The 18,668-nt window shown below is 42.7% G+C and overlaps 1 protein-coding gene across 4 annotated transcripts in view; it reads left to right on the forward strand.

Moving 5' to 3' along the window:
- The window catches only part of C2CD2 (C2 calcium dependent domain containing 2), a 66,613-nt gene extending 48,378 nt beyond the window's left edge, over positions 1-18,235 (forward strand). For 2 of the 4 annotated variants that reach the window (XM_080919343.1, XM_080919344.1), the window contains exons 12-15: positions 1,076-1,203; positions 1,503-1,550; positions 2,523-2,829; positions 13,921-18,235. In XM_080919343.1, coding sequence (XP_080775469.1) covers positions 1,076-1,203; positions 1,503-1,550; positions 2,523-2,829; positions 13,921-14,141 — 704 coding nt within the window. In that variant the 3' untranslated portion in view covers positions 14,142-18,235. Of the gene's footprint in view, positions 1-1,075; positions 1,204-1,502; positions 1,551-2,522; positions 2,830-6,469; positions 6,505-13,920 lie in introns of all 4 variants that reach the window. The other 2 variants (XM_080919346.1, XM_080919345.1) reach the window with 2 other exon arrangements.
- The last annotated feature ends 433 nt before the right edge of the window (positions 18,236-18,668 follow it).

Raw genomic sequence — 18,668 nt, forward strand, 5'->3', positions numbered from 1 at the left:
TCTGAGGGAGAAAACCTTCTCCACTTAACCACCTACCTAATGGCCTGGCATCTTGTCAAATGGAGATTTTTTAAAAAGAAAGAAAAGAAAAAAGAAAGAACTCACCTGATGGAGCTAAGGAATGAGCAAATGGCAAAGCATGTTGACTCTGTCAGCAGTGCTTGGTACATTAATGACACAAGAAGAACCAGCTCTTGGCTTAGTCAGATTACTGTTCTATGTCAGCCACTTTTGGAGAAAGGAGTTATGTGCCTTTGTGAGGTCAAATTTTTCTCAATGTTTAAACCTTCTCTTTCCTCTCCTCTCCTCTCTTCTCCTCTCCTCTCCTCTCCTCTCCTCTCCTCTCCTCTCCTCTCCTCTCCTCTCCTCTCCTCTCCTCTCCTCTCCTCTCCTCTCCTCTCCCTCTCCTCTCCCTCTTCTCTCCTCTCCCTCTTCCTCCCTCTCCCTCTCCCTCTCTCCCTCCCTCCACTCTCTCTTCCCCCCCTGTGTGTGTGTGTGTGTGTGTGTGTGTGTGTGTGTGTGTGTGTGAAAGAGAGAAGGGGGGGAGAATGCATGTGAGGATCAGGACAACTCACAAGAATCTGTTTTCTCCTTTCCCTAATGGGTCTAGGGATCAAACTCAGGTTAGATCATTAGACACAGTGCCTTTACTTACTGTACCATCTCCTCTGCCCATAAGTTATTTATTTTTGTCTTCTGGCTTTTGCCATTACATAGTCCTCTTGAGAAAAAGTATTACTTTATAAACAGTAAAACACATGAGTCTCAAACAGACACATTGGTGAGTAGCTCATAACTATTGGGAGTCAAGTTGTAGATAATGGTGGCCTTCCCTTGTTTCTGAAAGTAAAGTTTTATCAGAACCAGGTCTTACCTGTTCGTTTACATGTGGCTTCTGGCTGCTTCTACTTTGTGGGGAGATTAGTTGAAAAAACCTCAACCCCTTACTTTCTCCCTCCTCCTTCCAAATGCCTGCCTACCACTGCTTATAGGCTAGTCCTGCTCCCCACTCTGGGAGTTTGCTTGGAACTTGTTAAGTTTGCTACAGAACTCAGTGTTACCTTCCTTCTGGCAGAACTGTTGGTGCTGAATGGCTCAGATCCTGTGGCTGAAGTTGCCATTCGGCAGCTCAGTGAATCCTCAAAGCTGAAACTGAAGTCCCCACGGAAGAAAAGCACCATTATAATTTCAGGGATTTCCAAGGTAGGTGAGGGCAGCAGCGGGAGGTTGGAGTCTGTCAACATAGTATCCCAGTTTCTCCTTCATCTAGAAGGTCCCCTCTGGAGAATCCAATTCAGTTCCTTCTCACCAGAAAGCCAGTTACCTCTGGGTATGGGGATGGAACCTTGATGCCCTTGAAGGTTAGCCCAGGCCCTGGTTCCAAAATTTCCTCTCTGCTTCCTGGATAGCCATGATGTGAGCAGGCTCTGTTACACACTCTGGCTTTCATGCATTTACTTATTAAAAAATTACCACAGTAGTCCTTTGTCCTATTGATACAGGAAGGTAGCAGCTGTCTGCTTGGTGATGCTCTGGGGCTTGAGAGCTTGGTGAGTCATTTCTACAATGATTACTAATATATAAATAAAGGCACATGTAAGACATGTGATGAAGTCTCCACCTAGCTACCTCCCAGTTTTACTTTTTCTATGAGATTATTTATTTCTAAAATATTTAAATATTTTGCCAAAAAATGTGTATTTCTTTCGTTATTTGATAGAAATAAAGATTATTCTACAAAATGTTCCAGTTCAGTTCCCTGTTCTTCCACTCTATGGTAACATTATAGAGCAGAAAGTGGACGTGAACTGTCTCTGATGGCAGCCATGCCACTGGGCTGCAGAACAGGCTAGGTCTTCAGTTCCCAGCGCCATGCAAGAAATCCAGGTTCTTTCTAGACATTTCCAAATATGCAGATGGAGAGAGAACGGCAGTGAGTGACAGGTTAGGTAGCTGTGGCCGTGATTAAAGAGGGTAGATTGGATCTCAAGGTCATCAAGAGGGTCAGGAGAGCTGTTGGAAATCACACTCACAGTTGCTGACAGGGGCCAGTGGTGAGTCACCATGGCTGGTAGTGTCTACAGTGTATGCATAGCCTGGGCACAAGACTCCAAGAGAAGCTAAATTGTGTCCTTGAACACCAAAGCAGGTGTTGTCTCTTCTTAGTCTGGCTTCTTCAGCCACTGGTGTGTGAGAAGCAGATCTCTGGTGCCAACAAGGTCAAATAATGGAAGCTTTTACTCACTCTAGGTTAGAGAAGTAAACAAGATGAAGATAACTATGACTGTCTGCTCTCTACTTTCTGGCTTTGCTTCAGAAGTGTCATCTAATCTTCACATTAATATCACTCTGATTATTAATTTTATTGGCATGCAGACTGTTGTATTAGTAGTCATCAGGTACTAGTTTATTTCTGTCACTTAGCAAATGCCAAACCCTTCCTCCCTACCGTGAACTCTTGTTATATCCCTGGGATTGCTTTGCATTTGCCCTCAGCCTCTGTTGTACATCTTCCCTGACAGACCTCACTATCTCAGGACCACAGCACTGCCCTCATGCTAGACTATGCAGCTTCTATGGACAGCACCAACCAGGGAGATGCCATTTCTGCTTTGTGCCATCCAGAGGCAACTGAAGTCTCTGCCACCACCCAACCTGAAGAAAATGAGCCAGCCCAGACCCTACCTGCCCTTAAGCCTAGAGAAAATGATCTAGATTCCTGGGACCTGGAGAAGGAATCCCCAGTAGCCTTACAGGAGCCTGATGGGGATGAACTATCAGAGAGCTCCCTGAGTACTTCAGAGCTAGGAGCCATCAAGAAGCATAAAGGTACCTATTTCTAAGCCTCCAGCTTCTCTATGTCCTTGCTCCTATGCTGGCCTCCCTTCCCTTTGTCCTCTATGAGGCTGTCCCAGTCTCATCTCCTCCATCCCAGTCTGTTCAGCCACTGAGAGCTGGAAAGAAGGTGGGAAGCCTGCATGTGAGCAGCTGGAGCTTCATCTCTGCATCTGGGGACCACTGTGTTTTCATCACTCCAAGCACCCTCCCTGTCTGCCTCTCTCCATCTGAAAGCAGAGCTATCCAAGGCTTCAGAGTGTCACCAGGAGCCAGATGCCATAGTGGCCAGGGGCAGAACAAAGTAAACAGAGATTGGTAGTTCACTTTATTTTCTTAGTCTCTTCCTCCAGCTAGAACCAAAGCAGACCTCACCACATGGAATGAGCAGGATCTATAAGAAAAGAGACCCCTAGAATAACTACTCATTGACATGATGTGCATGTAGTTATGAAGGTATTCATTAGCACAATCAATTCTTTCTCATGAGCAATGAGCCCTTATTTCAGAGTTCTTTATTTCTTGAGAGTGTACACTTGGTCCAAGATCTTTGTCTCATAGTTACCTTTGGCAATGGCTCCAGGACTTAGAAACTTCACATTCAATGAACCTTACCTCTAAGATTTGGGGACCATACCTACTATCCACATCCTTGCAAGATGAGGGCTAAAAGAGGCCCCTGCATCAATCCAGGAGCTGTGGTGGAACTCAGTATCCACTTTTAGTTCTGCCTTCTATCTGGGGTTTCAAGGCCTACTTCCCTCCATCAAAATATTAGGACCCCCTTGGAATGCACTGGGGCAAGAAGCTTAGCCATGCTAGGGGTTAGAAATACTGGCCATCTACCTCTGTTAGGAACATGTGGTGTTTCCTGTTGGATAATTTTGCCTCAAAGAGGACATGGGTAATATCTGCAGACAGTTGTGGTTTTACAACGAGGAGATGAAGTACTATTGGCCCCAAATGGGTAGAGGCCACAGGTACCATACTCCTTAGGGCACATAGCATAGACACCACCACACAGCAGAGCCCAAGTCCTAGGTGCTGAGGTTGAGAACCTTCCCTCTGTGCTCCACCTTTTCTCTGCTCATCCCTTAGCCATTGATGAGTAGCTGCTTGCCTGTGACTTGTGCCAGTACCAAGTGGAAAAAGATAGGGATGAATTTGCACATCAAAAGAGGAAAGAAAGAGGTTGTTTTTGAGAGAAGATTTTAGACTATCCAGGCGATTTCATACAGCCTGTCCTTGGAAACCCTCAACTGAACTTGGTGTCCTCTCTTGGTGTGAGCTGTGGCCCAGAATGTCAGGTGGCCACCCTATGTATACACTCTGGCCAGGTCTTTGCTGTGGGGTCAAAGGAGCCTCTGGGAGTTTGCTGGGAAAGTCAGTTATCAGGGAGGAATGGGGGACATTAGGGAATATCCTGTGCCTCACTTCACTTTGAATCAATGGTCTATATCCTCATGTCCCTAAAGAATCCAAACCTCCTCTTGCACTTCCTGGGTTCCTCAGAATTGCCAAGTCTACTACCCCATTCAGTTCCACTTTGCTTTCTTCCAGCCTTTTCTGCTCCCACTAGCTCTGGTCTCCTTCAGGGTCCCCTCTTTGCTGTGCATCTACCACCCTTCTTCCCTCACTGGCCAGACACAGATGCCTCTTAGGAATCAGGGTCTGGCCCATCCTCTAGGGGCTGGAAGTAGCATCTGTGCCTGTGAGCTTACCCAGTGATGCTGGATATTGGGGGGAGGTGCAAACATGTTTGGCTGGTATATGTGTTTCACTCCTGGCTATTCTAGAAGCAGAGGCTGAACCTGGCCTTGGGTCTTTGGAGTGCCTTGACTTAAAGTTTTCTGAAAGATAGTATTTGGCAATGTCTTACAAAGTATTTTGTAGGGCCTAGGCATGGTAGTATTTAATCCCACCACTTGGGAGGTGGAAGCAGAAGGATTTCTGACTTCAAGGCTAGTTTGGTCTACATAGTGAATTCTAGGCCATCCAGAACTACATGGTAAGAACTTATTTAGAATATATATATATTCTCTAGTCCCATATATACATTTATTTTTACATATGTTATACATTTATTATGTAATATATACATATTAGTATATAACTAAATCCCATCAAGCCACTCCCTGTAGCACCAGTTTTGAAAAAACAGGCATAAAATGAAAATGGTCTGCCAACCAACCTCTCAAGCTAAGTACAAAGCTTCTAAAAACAAGGTGAAACTAGGTAGTTGGTGAGATGCAGATTTAATGGGACATTCTGTTAAAAGCTATGAGAATAACACCACACATGGACCTCTGACCTTCATGCAGATATATAGGTGAGTACACTTGCACACACACCACACACACATACACACTTAGTTTTCATCCTGCAGTTGCTAGAAGCTTTGTACTTAGCTTGAGAGGTTAAAATAGGTTTAAATTATTTATTTTATATTTATTTATTTTATGAGTATGGGTGTTTTGTCTGTATGAACATTTAGGTACTATTTACATGCTTGCAGAGGTAGAAGAGAGTCTTCCATTCTTTGGAATTGGAGTTATAGGTAGTTGTAGGCTGCCCTGTGGGTGCTGGGAAAAGAATCCAGGTCCTCTGGAAGGGACCAGAGGTTAAGCTGGTGCTCGTAATCTCTTCGCCAAATCTTCAGCCTCCAGGTTTTGGTTTTAAACTAAAGTATACATAAATGACTTGCAAATCATCTTTGCCTTCTGGTATAGTGATAAGAATGTTGGAAGCTTCAAGAAAGCCCATGTAACTGGAATCCTCCAGGACTTTTGCTGACTGGGAATTTATATATTATTATACTTCAGCCAAAACAGAAAATTGATTCCCCCAGATTCAGATTTATTTTAAATTTAAAAAGCAGGACTGGGGATGTAGCTCAGTGGTAGAATGCTTTATGTAGCATGTATGAGGTCCTGGGTTTGTTCTAGCACTTGAAAAAGAAAAAATACTGCTACAGTTGTGTGACAATAAGCCCATTAGAACTGTACATATGAGTCTGGGGCAAATCTTATCCCTATTTGTGTTCATCACAAACTTCCTAAGAGAAATTTGAGGAAAAAAAGCTGGAAAGAAACATTGCCAAATATCTTGCGTGGCAACCTTGCATGTTTGCATGTATGTGCATATGTATAAATATATGCTCATGTGTGCATGAGTATATGTGCACATTTGTGTACTTGAAAGTACATTTGTGTATGTGAGAGTATGTATGTTTATATGCACATGTGCTCTCAATGCATATGCATGTACAAAGTGTGAGCATGAATATGTGTGAGTCTATGCTCACATATGCATGTATATACATGGTGTATGTATATATGTCTGTATATAAGTGTGAACATGTATGTGTATTAGCATCTACTCATATGTGCATGTGTCTACATGTTTATACATGTGAGCATGTATGTGCATGAATCTGCTTATGTGTGCATGTGTACAAGTATGAGCATATATGTATGAGTCTGTAGTCCTGTGTATGTGTGTGAGCATGTGTGTACTCAAGTATATGATACAGTGATTCCAGACTCTGACTTTTACTCTGACTCTGCTCTTGTGTGCTTTTCTTTTTGCCTCTCAACATCTCTGCATTTCATGTCTGTTCCCTTTAACTTAAGAGGATCACTATGCCAACCAGAATTAATTACCTACACAGTAAGTTATTTTTTTGTCTCCAATTCTTTTTAAGTTCTGTGTAATTGACTGTGTGGAGCATGCCTAGCAGAATTAAGGCTGTCCCTGCCTTTCTCTTTGCTTAGTAGTTTGACCTTCCCTTTGCTAGTTCTCTGTGTTTCTTGCTTCTAGGTAGACAGTTACCTTTATCAATCATCAGATGGGACATTTCCTCTATCCTCTGATGGTACAAAGCCACCTTGCTGTGATGGTGTAAGCAAAGTATCACCTAGGCAGCCTGACTGAGATGGGGGTCATCCCTTCACTGGTTTCCTGTCCCTCCTATGAATGGTCTGTCTGAGGTTTCATTTGAAATGTGAGGCTGCTTTTGGGCATCAGAGCACACATTTTCAGGTTGCTAGGACCACTGTCTTTCTACTTGCAGATTTTTATATAGATTTTTTTATGGCCATTTATGTCCCTCTACAGAAATAAACAGGATAAATTTAGAAATGTGACAGCAGAGTTAGAATCCAGTCATCTTGGGGTGTTTTTAAAGGAAACTAAAACCAGGAAGAGAAATTTCCCCACTGCCTTTTCCCATTTTAAAAGTATGTGATTTGCCTCAGATTTCATGTAGCTTCAAATGAAAATTTGAAAACATGGTATGTGAAAATCAAACTAGAACAGTCAGTGCTAGTGTCTTCCTCAACACTGACTTATATACTAATCATACCCTATGAAAGCCAGTGTGATATTTTGGCATATGGACACTCACATAAAGATGAGTCAGTTTCTTCTCTATAAGACGTTATGTATGGAGCCCCTCACAACTGAAGCTCCTGTGTGTTCATATGCTTCATTGTGAATTATGGTTATCTGCAAATCTTATCCCTAAGAGTGACCTCCCTCTAAGACTCTACCCACTGTCTTCTAAGACAAGTTCCCTCACTACAGTGTGACTGTACCTCTCTTTTGATTGCTGTGTATATCTATGGCCATGGTTCTTTCAGAATTATTTTCCTAGTGGTAATTGTGGTGTTGAGTTTTAAAGAGACTGTAAATATGTTAGTTTGTGACTAGGGGTAGTGTTCTGTGGTTCTGTGGTAGAAGGTTTACTTGGTACCCATAGGAGTGAGACCTAGCACCACAAGACAAACAGCTCTCTCTCTGTGTCTCTGTCTCTGTCTCTGTCTCTCTGTCTCTCTCTCTCTCTGTCTCTGTCTCTGTCTCTCTCCCTCTCCCCCCTCTCTCCCTCCCTCTCCCTCCCTCTCACCCCCTCTCTCTGTCTCTCTCTGTCTCTCTCTGTCTCTCTCTCTCTCTCTCTCTCTCTCTCTCTCTCTCTCTCACACACACACACACACACACACACACACACACGAGGTGAATTTTCCTTATTGGAATGTCCCATCCTCACCACATCTTGGTATCCCTCTTTGGAGATAAAATTCTTCTGGAATGTTATGAAAAACCATGCCAATGCCTTGCTCTATCCTCCTATCCTTTGCTCCAGGTACCTAGTGGCTACTTCTCAAGGTTGGTAGTACCATTGTCATTCAAGGTCAGACTTTCCTTAGCAGCACCAAAGAGCTAGACAGGGGCCAATCACCCCAGGCTCACACATAGTCATTGTGTGACCTGAATAGTCATTTCTCCAACTCTGATGTCCTCAGTTTTCAGCAAGCACCGTCTCCCCACAACTCAGTGGGAATCCTGAGTATAATCTTAATGAAATGGGTCTCAGCTTCCACATCAAAGGCATGCCCTTCAGTCTAGAAACTCAAGTCATACCACAAAAACCATAATTTCTAAGAAGGTCCAGTAGGTTCATAGGATAACATCCATTCTGATTGATTTTGTGAAGGGTAGCTTAACAAACCAGCAGAGAGGCTGACGAAATCACGAGGGGAGGCTGGAATGAGATCATGAGGGAGGCTAGAAGAACAGACAACAACCTGCTATAGGCCTCAGCATAGTGTGGGGCCTTCGAACAGGTACAGGCCTGCTGCACGGATGGTGCTGTTAAAATTGCAGTTTACACCTTGGACAATTGTACACACAGCAAACACACACCTGAAGCCTTCCTTTTTCTTTCTTTTCTCTCTTCTAAATCTTCTACAGTTGATCTTAGCCAAACAGCTGAGAAACAATAAAATCTAAGCCTCTCAAGTCTATCAGTCTTACACTCAAGTTGACACTTTCAGGCAGGAATTTTACTTTAGACATTCATTCTGCAATTTCTGTTGGGCAAGTTGTAGTGATCACCAGGAAGTGTGAAGATTACCTTTTAAAAATATTTTAATATAGCCTGTCTTCATGGTCTGACTTCTGCCTTAACCCGAGCTGATCTATGCTTGTGACTTAAGCACCTGTGTTGTTTTAATTTATTTTCCTAATGCTTTGATAAATACCCTGACAGAATCACCATAAAAGAGAAAGGGTTTATTCTGGCTACAGGTCAAGGATACAGTCCATCATAGTGGGGTAGTCAGAAAAATCAGGAACTTATAGCAGCTGGTCACATGGCATCTGCTGTCAGGCATCAAAGAGATAAATGCTGGTGCTCAGTTCCATACAGTCTACAGCTCCACACAGTCTACAGCTCCACACAGTCTACAGCTCCACACAGTCTACAGCTCCACACAGTCTATAGCTTAACACAGTCTATAGCTTAACACAGTCTATAGCTTCACACAGTCTACAGCTCCACACAGTCTATAGCTTCACACAGTCTATAGCTTCACACAGTCTACAGCTCCACACAGTCTACAGCTCCACACAGTCTATAGCTTCACACAGTCTATAGCTTCACACAGTCTATAGCTTAACACAGTCTATAGCTTAACACAGTCTATAGCTTAACACAGTCCTATATAGTCCAGGATCTCAGCCAGGAAGTATTGTCACCCAGAGTGGGCAGACCTTCCCACCTCAATTAATGCAATAAAGACAATCTCCCACAAGCATGCCAAAACCCTGTCTCCCAGGCGATTCTAGATCCTGGCAGGTTGACACCTGACACTAACCATCACATGTGCCCTTTGGATAGGTCACTCTTTTTTTGTGTCATATCGAGCCCATGGTCACATGCCCCAGAGATAATAAGATATGACACAACCTAAGACAGCTAACAAAACAGAGCCGAAACAGTGCTTCACTATATAGCCTTGGATAATGTTTACTTGAGGCAGGGCAATAAGCCCAGCCAAATGAAATGTTCCTTTCTCTGAGAGGTCTTCAGATTCTGATTCATCAGATGGCCCAAGGTGAACCCAAGCCTTAATGTTTTAGATAAGATGCTGGCTGTTTTGTTTTTTTTTTTTTTTCTCCAAGGATGAGGACACGGCTCCACTGGTTACTTCTCTGCTGTTTGCTCTTCTGTCTGGTAGTGTTGTATGAACCAAATGGAAAGCAGTTTCTGGTCATCATCTTCATCCAGATACTTCTTCTGTTCCCTTTCCTGGCTATATCCACGTTCGTGGGGCTGTAGCAAAGTGCCACAAACCTAGTGTTTAAAAAAGATTTATAATCTTTTATTTCTAAATGCAAGCCTTCAATGGTAGTATCTATTGAACTGGCTTCTTCTGAAGCCAGGAGGAAGAAACTGCCCATGGCCTTTCCTGGCTTCAGGAGTTTGCAACAATCTTTGACCTTCCTTGATTTGTAGGTATCTCAGCCGTTGCCTCACCTCCATTATCCTTCACATCATTTTTCCTCTCTGTGTCTCTTTCCAAATTTCCCTGTCCTATAAGGCTACCTAGTCATCAGACATGTTTGATTAGTCCCATCCTAATTATCACCTTTAATGTGATCACTTCTGGAAGGACTCCATCTCCAAATAAGGGTGCATTCTAAGATTCTGGGGATTAGGAATTCAACACAGGGATTTGAGGACACAGTTCAGCTTGTAGCACTAACCTGACCTATATAATACAGATCCTACCCCAGGCTAAGCTCCAGTTCAGGGACATACATAGGCCCTTCTTACTGTAAGGACTCTGGGGTCTACAGTTAGCCCAGGGCTTCCATTTACCCTCCAACGACCTTCACTTCCTCTGTTTCAAAAGTGGGTACTCAAGCTGCTTATACTCTTTGGAACTCCAAAGCTAACCTAGAGCAGATCCCAGGAGGGGTGCTTGTACATCTGAAATCCTCACAGATCCTCACTCCCTGACTCCAGTCTAGATAACAACCCTTGAAACCTAGAGTTTAGTGCCTAGAGCTCAGTCCTCAGCCCAGCTGATGCTTCTGATTTGACAAAATTGCCCATGTGAGTGTCTCTGTGTTTACACAGGGGCCAACTCCAGTCATCCAAACAAACTGGTGGTTGGCCTCTTGCTCAGGGATAGAACTCACATAGGAACCAGAATCCTACCAGTGGCAATAATGGGCTTGTGGTTGGGAGCAAAGTCATTTGTATTACTGTACTCACTTCCTTTTCATTCTCTTCCCAGCATTCCCCAGACCCTAGCAATTGCTCCTAGAAAAAATTGAAACTGTCCTAACTGGGATTCACAACAAGCAATTTGCTTGTTAAAGCAGAGATTTTAAAACATTTTCAGGCAAATTTGTGCAGATTAATTTAGTCCCTCTGCTTCTGCTAAGGTGGATTTTTGTTTGCTTGTTTTTAGGAGGGGTTGTTTGTTTGCTTGCTTTTGAGATAGTCCTAGCTGTCCTGGAACTTGCTCTGTAGTCTAGGCTAACCTCAATCTCAGAGATCTACCTACCTCTGCTTCACAGGTACTAGAATTAAAGATGTGCACCACCATCACCAGCTCAAAGTGGCTATTTAAAGTGACAAGCTTCTTTTTCCATTGTGAATATGTATGCCAGGGAGATCCTGACCAGGTCTCCTCCCTACCCTACAGAAACAGATCCATGTTCTTCACCCTCTCCGTGTGCAACACAGGAAGCCACATGTATGTGTCATGGCTATTGAATGTGGCTCACATGCCAAACAAACTTCCAAATTCAGGACAAATCTTCCTGACTACATGGCCAGGTTTCTCCTTTTGAACATAACTCCTTAAGGAAGATAGTAATGAACTTCATAGGCTTGCCTGACACCCTGTCCTTGCTGGGCCTGGCGTAGTAGGATGCTAAACTGGTTGGTGAAAAAGTGATGCTGAGCTGTTTGTCAGCACTGTAACTGCACCTGACCCCCAGGGACCATTTGCCGGGAGCCAGCCCTGGCGTAGGGGTTCTTCTTTCTTGTCGGTTCTTCTTGAGGCAGCAGAGGAGGAAGAGTGTCAGCAGAGGGTAAGACTTGGTCTTACGAAATATTTAGGGTTTCTGTATAATAAAAAGTTTACTATCTAAGTCTAAGTTACTATGCTACTGTAGCTGACCTGCCTTCTGTGATCTACTGAGGCCAGAGACTTCAGTCTCTGTCACTTAGCACCTCTTCCTAAAACAGCAAGGGATTAAGTAAATAGACTTTGTACTATCTCAGCTGAAACTTCTGGGCCCTAACTTTTAGTCTGCTAGTAGGAAGTCACAGGAAGAAAACAGGACACTTAGAAAAGTGATCATAACATTTATTACTAAGTAGTAAAAGTGTCCTATGAAAGCTATCTAAAGGGAAAGAAGAAAGATTCTAAGTGGGAAAAAAGAAAAAAGGTTCCTAAAAGAAAAAGTTCTTTTAAGGGAAAAAAGGATAGAGTGAGGTGGGAAAAGAATGGGAAATAGAAAGGGATTTTAAATAGGAATGGAATTGAGGAATCTGGAGACACACACACACACACACACACACACACACACACACACAGAGAGAGAGAGAGAGAGAGAGAGAGAGAGAGAGAGAGAGAGAGATTCTTCTTTCTTTTGTCCTCAGTACTTACACATCTTTCAAAATACATGATCACATGATACAAAGTTCATCACAAGTTCACACCAAAAGTCAAATCATAAATTGAAATAGCAGTTTACAACACAGAATGTTTACATGCATATCCATTAGGAGTAATTATCTGTCTAAACATCCATCACCTGTCTTAGCTCCACAGGTTTAAACTAAAGGTTTAAAACCATAACTAAGTTATTAGTGAAGTTTTGTATAGATAAACTCAGTCAATATTTTATTCTCTGTCCTAGCACCTATAATAAATCATTGGTTCCCTTTTTATGACCTTTGGTTAATTGTTTTACAACCTCTTGGAATGTGCTCTGAGTAGGAGAAAGTCTGGTTACTATCTAAGAGTAATTAACTGGTGTCACTTGGGAGACTGGCACAGTTCTCATTGCAGTTTTGGCTATCAGAAATGACCTAATGGCAGTCTCACTATAAAGAGCTTAATAATCAGTTATAAGTTTAGGAATTCTTATAGGATCATCCTTAAGACTTAAATTATTTATATGTCTATATAGCATCACTACAAGACAGTACACCTTCATGGATCTGCAGAGATCTTCTCTAAAGGGGTCTGCTATTACTTAATGATTGTTATATATGTTTAATAAAAATGGGAAAAGCATATTAATAGCAAGGATCTTTCCTAAAATGAATCCCTTACAGCCTTGTTGAATAAGGGCGAACCAGTCACAGACCATATAATAATCCGAGGCTGGCCATCTCAGGATGATCACCTGCTAGTTATTAGCTTGTTCTGTTATGGCTCCCAACAACCATTTCTACCCCCAAAGTGCTACCACTCTTTGTTTTCTATCTCATATCCCATTCTTGCCATCTGTGCCAAGGAGTTGAACCATACAAAACCTAGGGCTTTTTTTTTTTTTTTTTTTTTTTTTTTTTTTTGTCTTGCCCTCTTTTTCTTTCTTTGTTATGTAGTGTGTGTGTGTGTGTGTGTGTGTGTGTGTGTGTGTGTGTGTGTGTGTTGGGGATTAAACCCAGCCTTGTGCATGCTAGGCAAGTACTTTACTACTAAGCTACATTCTTAGCCTAGCATGAGGCTTAGGGTTAAGGTTGAACACAATCTGCTAACAAATTTCATGTGGCTTAATTTAGTATGGTTGAGTAAGTGGGAAGATGAATAAACTTGTAGATAAAATAGACAAAATACCTAGTGTAAGTGTGTAGAATGATCTAGAATTACTTTTTAAAAACAGTCCTTATTCCCTGAAGAACAGTATTTAACTGAGAACATGAGCCCCATGATTTCCAGGGCTCTTTGCTTGACTATCAGAAACATGGCCTTTATTCTTTGGTATAGCCTTGCTCACTCATCACAGAGTTCTTATTAAAGGGGAGGGGCCGTGGTGGACTCCAACCCACCCACTCCACAGTGCAGGCTTGCCAGTCCTAAACTTGGAATTTTCTGCCTTTCATTCTGCAAAGTGACGTCCTGTCATCTAGGCTGTGGCATTTGCTCCTCTGGGCAGTGGCCACTCTTTGAGGAAGCACATGACTTTTTGCCACAGCTGTCTGGCAACTTTGCTTCCTCTTTGGATTGAGTTCATCTTTCCTATAGCCCTGACCACACCTATTCTCCCCTTTTTCAGGAGGAATCCTAAGGAAAGGTGCCAAGCTCTTCTTCCGACGGGGACACCAACAGAAAGACCCAGGCTTGAGCCAGTCACATAACGACCTGGTATTCCTGCATCAGCCGGAGGGGAGGCAGAAGAAGGGGGCGACCCTCAGCCGACTCCTGAACAGAAAGCTGCTTACCAAGCATAGAGGCAAACACACCATGAATGGAGCACCCAGAGAGCCTTGCATATAGCCCAAGTCACTCCCTATTCTCACAGCTGGAGAATGGGGAACATGAAGGTCCCCACTAGAACAGCAGGAACCATCTTGGTTTTTTTCTCCCAATAATCTTGTCTCTTAAAGGGAAAAAAACAATCTGTGTGTATGGCTAGGAAGCTTCCCAGAAAGGACTGATAACACAGCCTAGTTTGCTACCATATACTCAGTGTCTGGCTCCAGCTTCACCATGCCATCAAAGTGCTGAGAGGGAATATAAGAGGGAGACTTGCATCATTGAAGCCATGTGTGATCTGATGGACGATGGATGGTAGGCAGGAGGGATCCCAGTCTATCTACCTTTTCCTCTCTCCTGCAGGGCTATTGGGTTCATGTCTGGATCATGTCATGAGGGCGCGGTGTTCCTCTGAGCTGTTGTTATGAGCAGGATGGGCTACCTCACCTAACTTGTTTAGAATTTAAAAACGCACCTGGTCCTGGGGACAGGGGTATGGATACGGGCAGGAATTTTGACCCATAGGGGAAAACAGGAAAAGATGTACTTTGACAAGTGCAAGGTGTTCACTTTTGATATTAGCCATAGAAATTAAAAACATATGCAAACACTAAGTGTGTTCTATGCAGATTGTGCCAGACACTTCCAGCTCTACTCTAGCCTTCTTGCAAGTGAAGGTGTTGAAATTCAGATGTGTTTCTTATGTCAGGGGCTTTATTTTTTCCCATAGCACAAACAGCATGCAAAGCTCAAATATGATATCAGGAGCAGTTAATGACAGCTTATAGGACATGACCACACATATATGGTTCTTGCCAAATATAGCTAACAGCCAAAACAAAGAACGTTTAGGGCAACTGAGGAAATTACTCTGTATCTCAGATGCCAGTTAGTCTCAGGCATAGAAGTTCCATAACAATGGGCCAAACTTGCAGGAATTCTTTTTATGGGATCTTCAGAATTTTACTGTGACAGAGACTTCTGGTCACATTTCAGGGTATTCTGGTTTTGGTTTAGTGTGGGAAAATTATAAAGTTGGCACCTGGTTTCAGTGTCCCCACATAAGGTCTGTAAGGTGCTGTCCTCATCTGTACGCCTGGCACTGTGGGTTCACTGGGTCTTACAACCCTCCAGAGTCACTGTCTTTGGGTCAAGGTGTCCATTTTTTCCCATAGCAGTGGAAAGGCTGACAGAAACACCTGTGAGCTCAGTTACTGATATGAAATCAGGAAGCTCCTTCTGGAGTTTTCTGTTCATTAGAAACATGTATTTCAGGGGCAAAGTCACTATTGACCAAAAATGTCTATAAAAGCCAACCTTATAGGAAAATGTTCTTTTTTATTTTTCTTGTTTTAGCAAGAAAAATATGTAAACTACATTTAGAAATCCCCTTTATTTCTTTTTATTCTTTTCCTAGGTTCTTGGGATTAAACTTGTATCTTTGTGCACACTAGACAAGCCCTTGTCTACTGACCTATTTCCCTGACCCACTTTACACTTTTTGGTCATCATAGTTGTCAGGGTTTTATTGCTGTGAACAGATACCATGAGCAAGACAACTCTTCTAAAGGACAACATTTAACTGGGGCTGGCTTACAGGTTCAGAGGTTCAGTCCATTATCATTAAGTCAGGAGCATGGCAGTGTCCATACAGGCATGGCACTGGAGGAGCTGAGGGTTACTAAGTTGTTGCCTGGTCTGCCCTGTGATTCATTCTGTAGCCCAAATGTATCTTGAAACTCTGATTCTCATGCCTTCGTCTCTCAAGTTGCTATGAGTACAGGTCTGAGCCACTGGGCCCAGTGAACTTTACTTTCAAATAAACATTTAAAAATTCTTGACCTGTGAAGCACTTAGAAGGTGGGGAGAGGAGAATGTTAGCTTCCATCTCAACCTGGGCTACATGAAACCCTGTTCTCAAAACAAACAACAACAAAAATAGAAAAAGAACTTGAAAGACTCTCAGGTAGTTCTCAGATGACTTTGTAGAGACATTTTAAACATGCTTTGTTTTTAAAGATCACCAAATGTTATTCACTGCAAAGTTCTAGAATGGGCCATCAATACTAAGTTGGTTCCCAAAGCCAGTAATCCTCACTACTTTTTGAGAATGGAAGTGATTTAAATGCTGTGCTTTACTTGAAGTATTGTTACTCTATGCAGTGTACAGAATTGTGACCCATAGCTGTCAATTCCCAGAGACAATAGGTGCAAGGGTTTCTGATTCTGATGCTGTAGTTTCAGTGTGGGGTAGTAGCCCTCATCCAACATACTTGGAGCCAGAGTGTTTCAGACTTCTTTCGGATCTGGGGATATCTTAATAACACTTTATTATCCAAGCATCCCTGCATACCAAAATATAAAAATTTCAGAAATATGAAACTCTTTGGACACTGTATTGTATACAGTTTTGGGTTTTAGACTTCTGGGTCATGGATGCTCAGCCTAGTAGGTTTTATTGGTTGAGTGGCTTTGGTATTTACATTAAGTCTATTCAATGTGAAGGTATCAGAATTTTAGGTTATACTTATTCTCAGCAAGAACAAAAACAAGGGCTGGAGAGATGGCTCAATGGTTAGGAGCTCTGACTGCTCTTCTAGAGGTCCGGGGTTCGAATCCTAGTGGCCACATGGTGGCTCACAACCATCTGTGATGAAATCTGATGCCCTCTTCTGGTGTGTTTGAAGACAACTAAAGTGTATATATATAATAAATAAATCTCTTTTAAAAAATTAAAAAAACAAAAACAAATGATTTTTAGCCATCCTAGCCCACACACACATGACTCTGTAAGCATCCTTCTCCTTGCTTCCCAACCACATCTAACACCTGCTTCCTCTAGGGTCTCCATTGAGTAGCCTTTGCCAGTTGTGAACACCATCAGAGCAGAGTGTGCAGAGATGGAGGACACAAACAGGTAGCCTCAGGGAGTAACCTGAGAAAATGGTCCTTCCTCATTACTATAAAATCCTTTCTCCAAGCTGTTTATCCATTTCTGTTTTTTCATAGTGTAGAGTAGTTATGTTGAAATGAACATCATTAAGATTATGTACCAGGTGCCAACAGCACACATGGGTAAGTCACCTCTGACCAATCTCTACTGCATTCTTTGGTGGCTCCAGTTTCTGACTTAAGATTTCAGTAGAGTGCTAGTTTCAAAGCAATTTTTCATGAACACTAATTCATGTGTCTGTGAATCTGGAAGCAGAACTCAGGTTGGCTGGAGTTGGCCACATTTCCCCTTCAGGAAGTGACTGAATAAAGCTGTTTGTGTGATGTTGGTGTAGCAATAACAAAACTAGGGTTCTCCTGCTCTGATTGAAAACACACTGTGAGCAAGAGGATTTAGACAAAGCACTTTATTTGACATTTTAGGTTCAAAACTAGCCCTGCTTCCTAGTTGTGGCTACTTGGCCATTTATTGCTGACCAGATTTTTGCTTGGGTTTTCCCTGGCCGCATTTACAGAAAAGAGTTGTGAATTTTCTTATGCAGAAAGGGAAAGATTAATTTACATTGCTGCCACCCAAAGGGGTGGGGCTTTTTGTTTTGGTTTGTTTTTGGTTAATAAGCTCAGGGCTGTCAATCCTGAACTTTCAAAGTTCAAGTTAATAGATGGTAGAAGGCAAAATGTGTCTGTCACGTAAACAGGTGTGGGCACTGACTGACAAGGAAGCATAGAAACAGGTGTGGGTCCTGACTGACAACTAGGCACTGTCTCCACTATCCCAACAGGCAAAAAGACTTGAGGACCAAAGCACCTGCACAGGGATAAAGATACTGTTCAAACCAGCAGTGCAAGCTCCTATCACCTCTGGCTCTTTACATGTTCTGTGTATTAGTAAGTTTTGGGATCATCAAGCTGCCTGGCTCACTTTGCTGATGGTGGAATAAAGATCTGATCATGCCTCGTACTGTAAACTATGGCTTTCTGCCCACTGTCTTATCAAATCTCTATGGCAAAGAGAATAAAAGTAAAGGCTTCCCAAGTATGTGGTGAATCTGAAGCTGGTGTGTGGCAACTGTTATTTGTGGAAATGATTGTATTTGTTACAACAGACATGGGTGGTACAGGGTGCCATGCAGTGAGACATGGCTGGAACTTTATTGACCTCTTAAGAAATAAATGTGCCCATGTAAAACTTTAAGCTGAGTTGTTTCTAAGTGCTGGGTTGTCCTAAGAGTACCAGGGGCTTCTCTAATGTTTGAATTACTGCCATCCTTTGTCCTTTTGTATCACTGACCAGGTACAAAAAAGATGTACTAATACCTGTGTTGACCCTTATTCTAGGAAATGGACTTTCATCCTTGTGTTCTATGTCCTATGTTTTGTGTGCTATTATACAGCACCACCCAGGCCATGCTGGGGCTAAAATTTACTATAGGATTTTAGCAGTTCTAGGGAGCTTCTGGTGGGTGATGAATTGTGGGTGCTGCAAGCCAGAGTCTGCCATGGCCCAGGTCTCCAAAGCAGTGCCCAATATGGCCTTGGGAAACATGTTTGGGGAGTGAAGGCAGGGGAACATTCATCAGTTTGGGTCCTTGCTAT

Source organism: Micromys minutus (assembly GCF_963924665.1).
Source record: "Micromys minutus genome assembly, chromosome: 7".
NCBI classification, from domain to species: domain Eukaryota; kingdom Metazoa; phylum Chordata; class Mammalia; order Rodentia; family Muridae; genus Micromys; species Micromys minutus.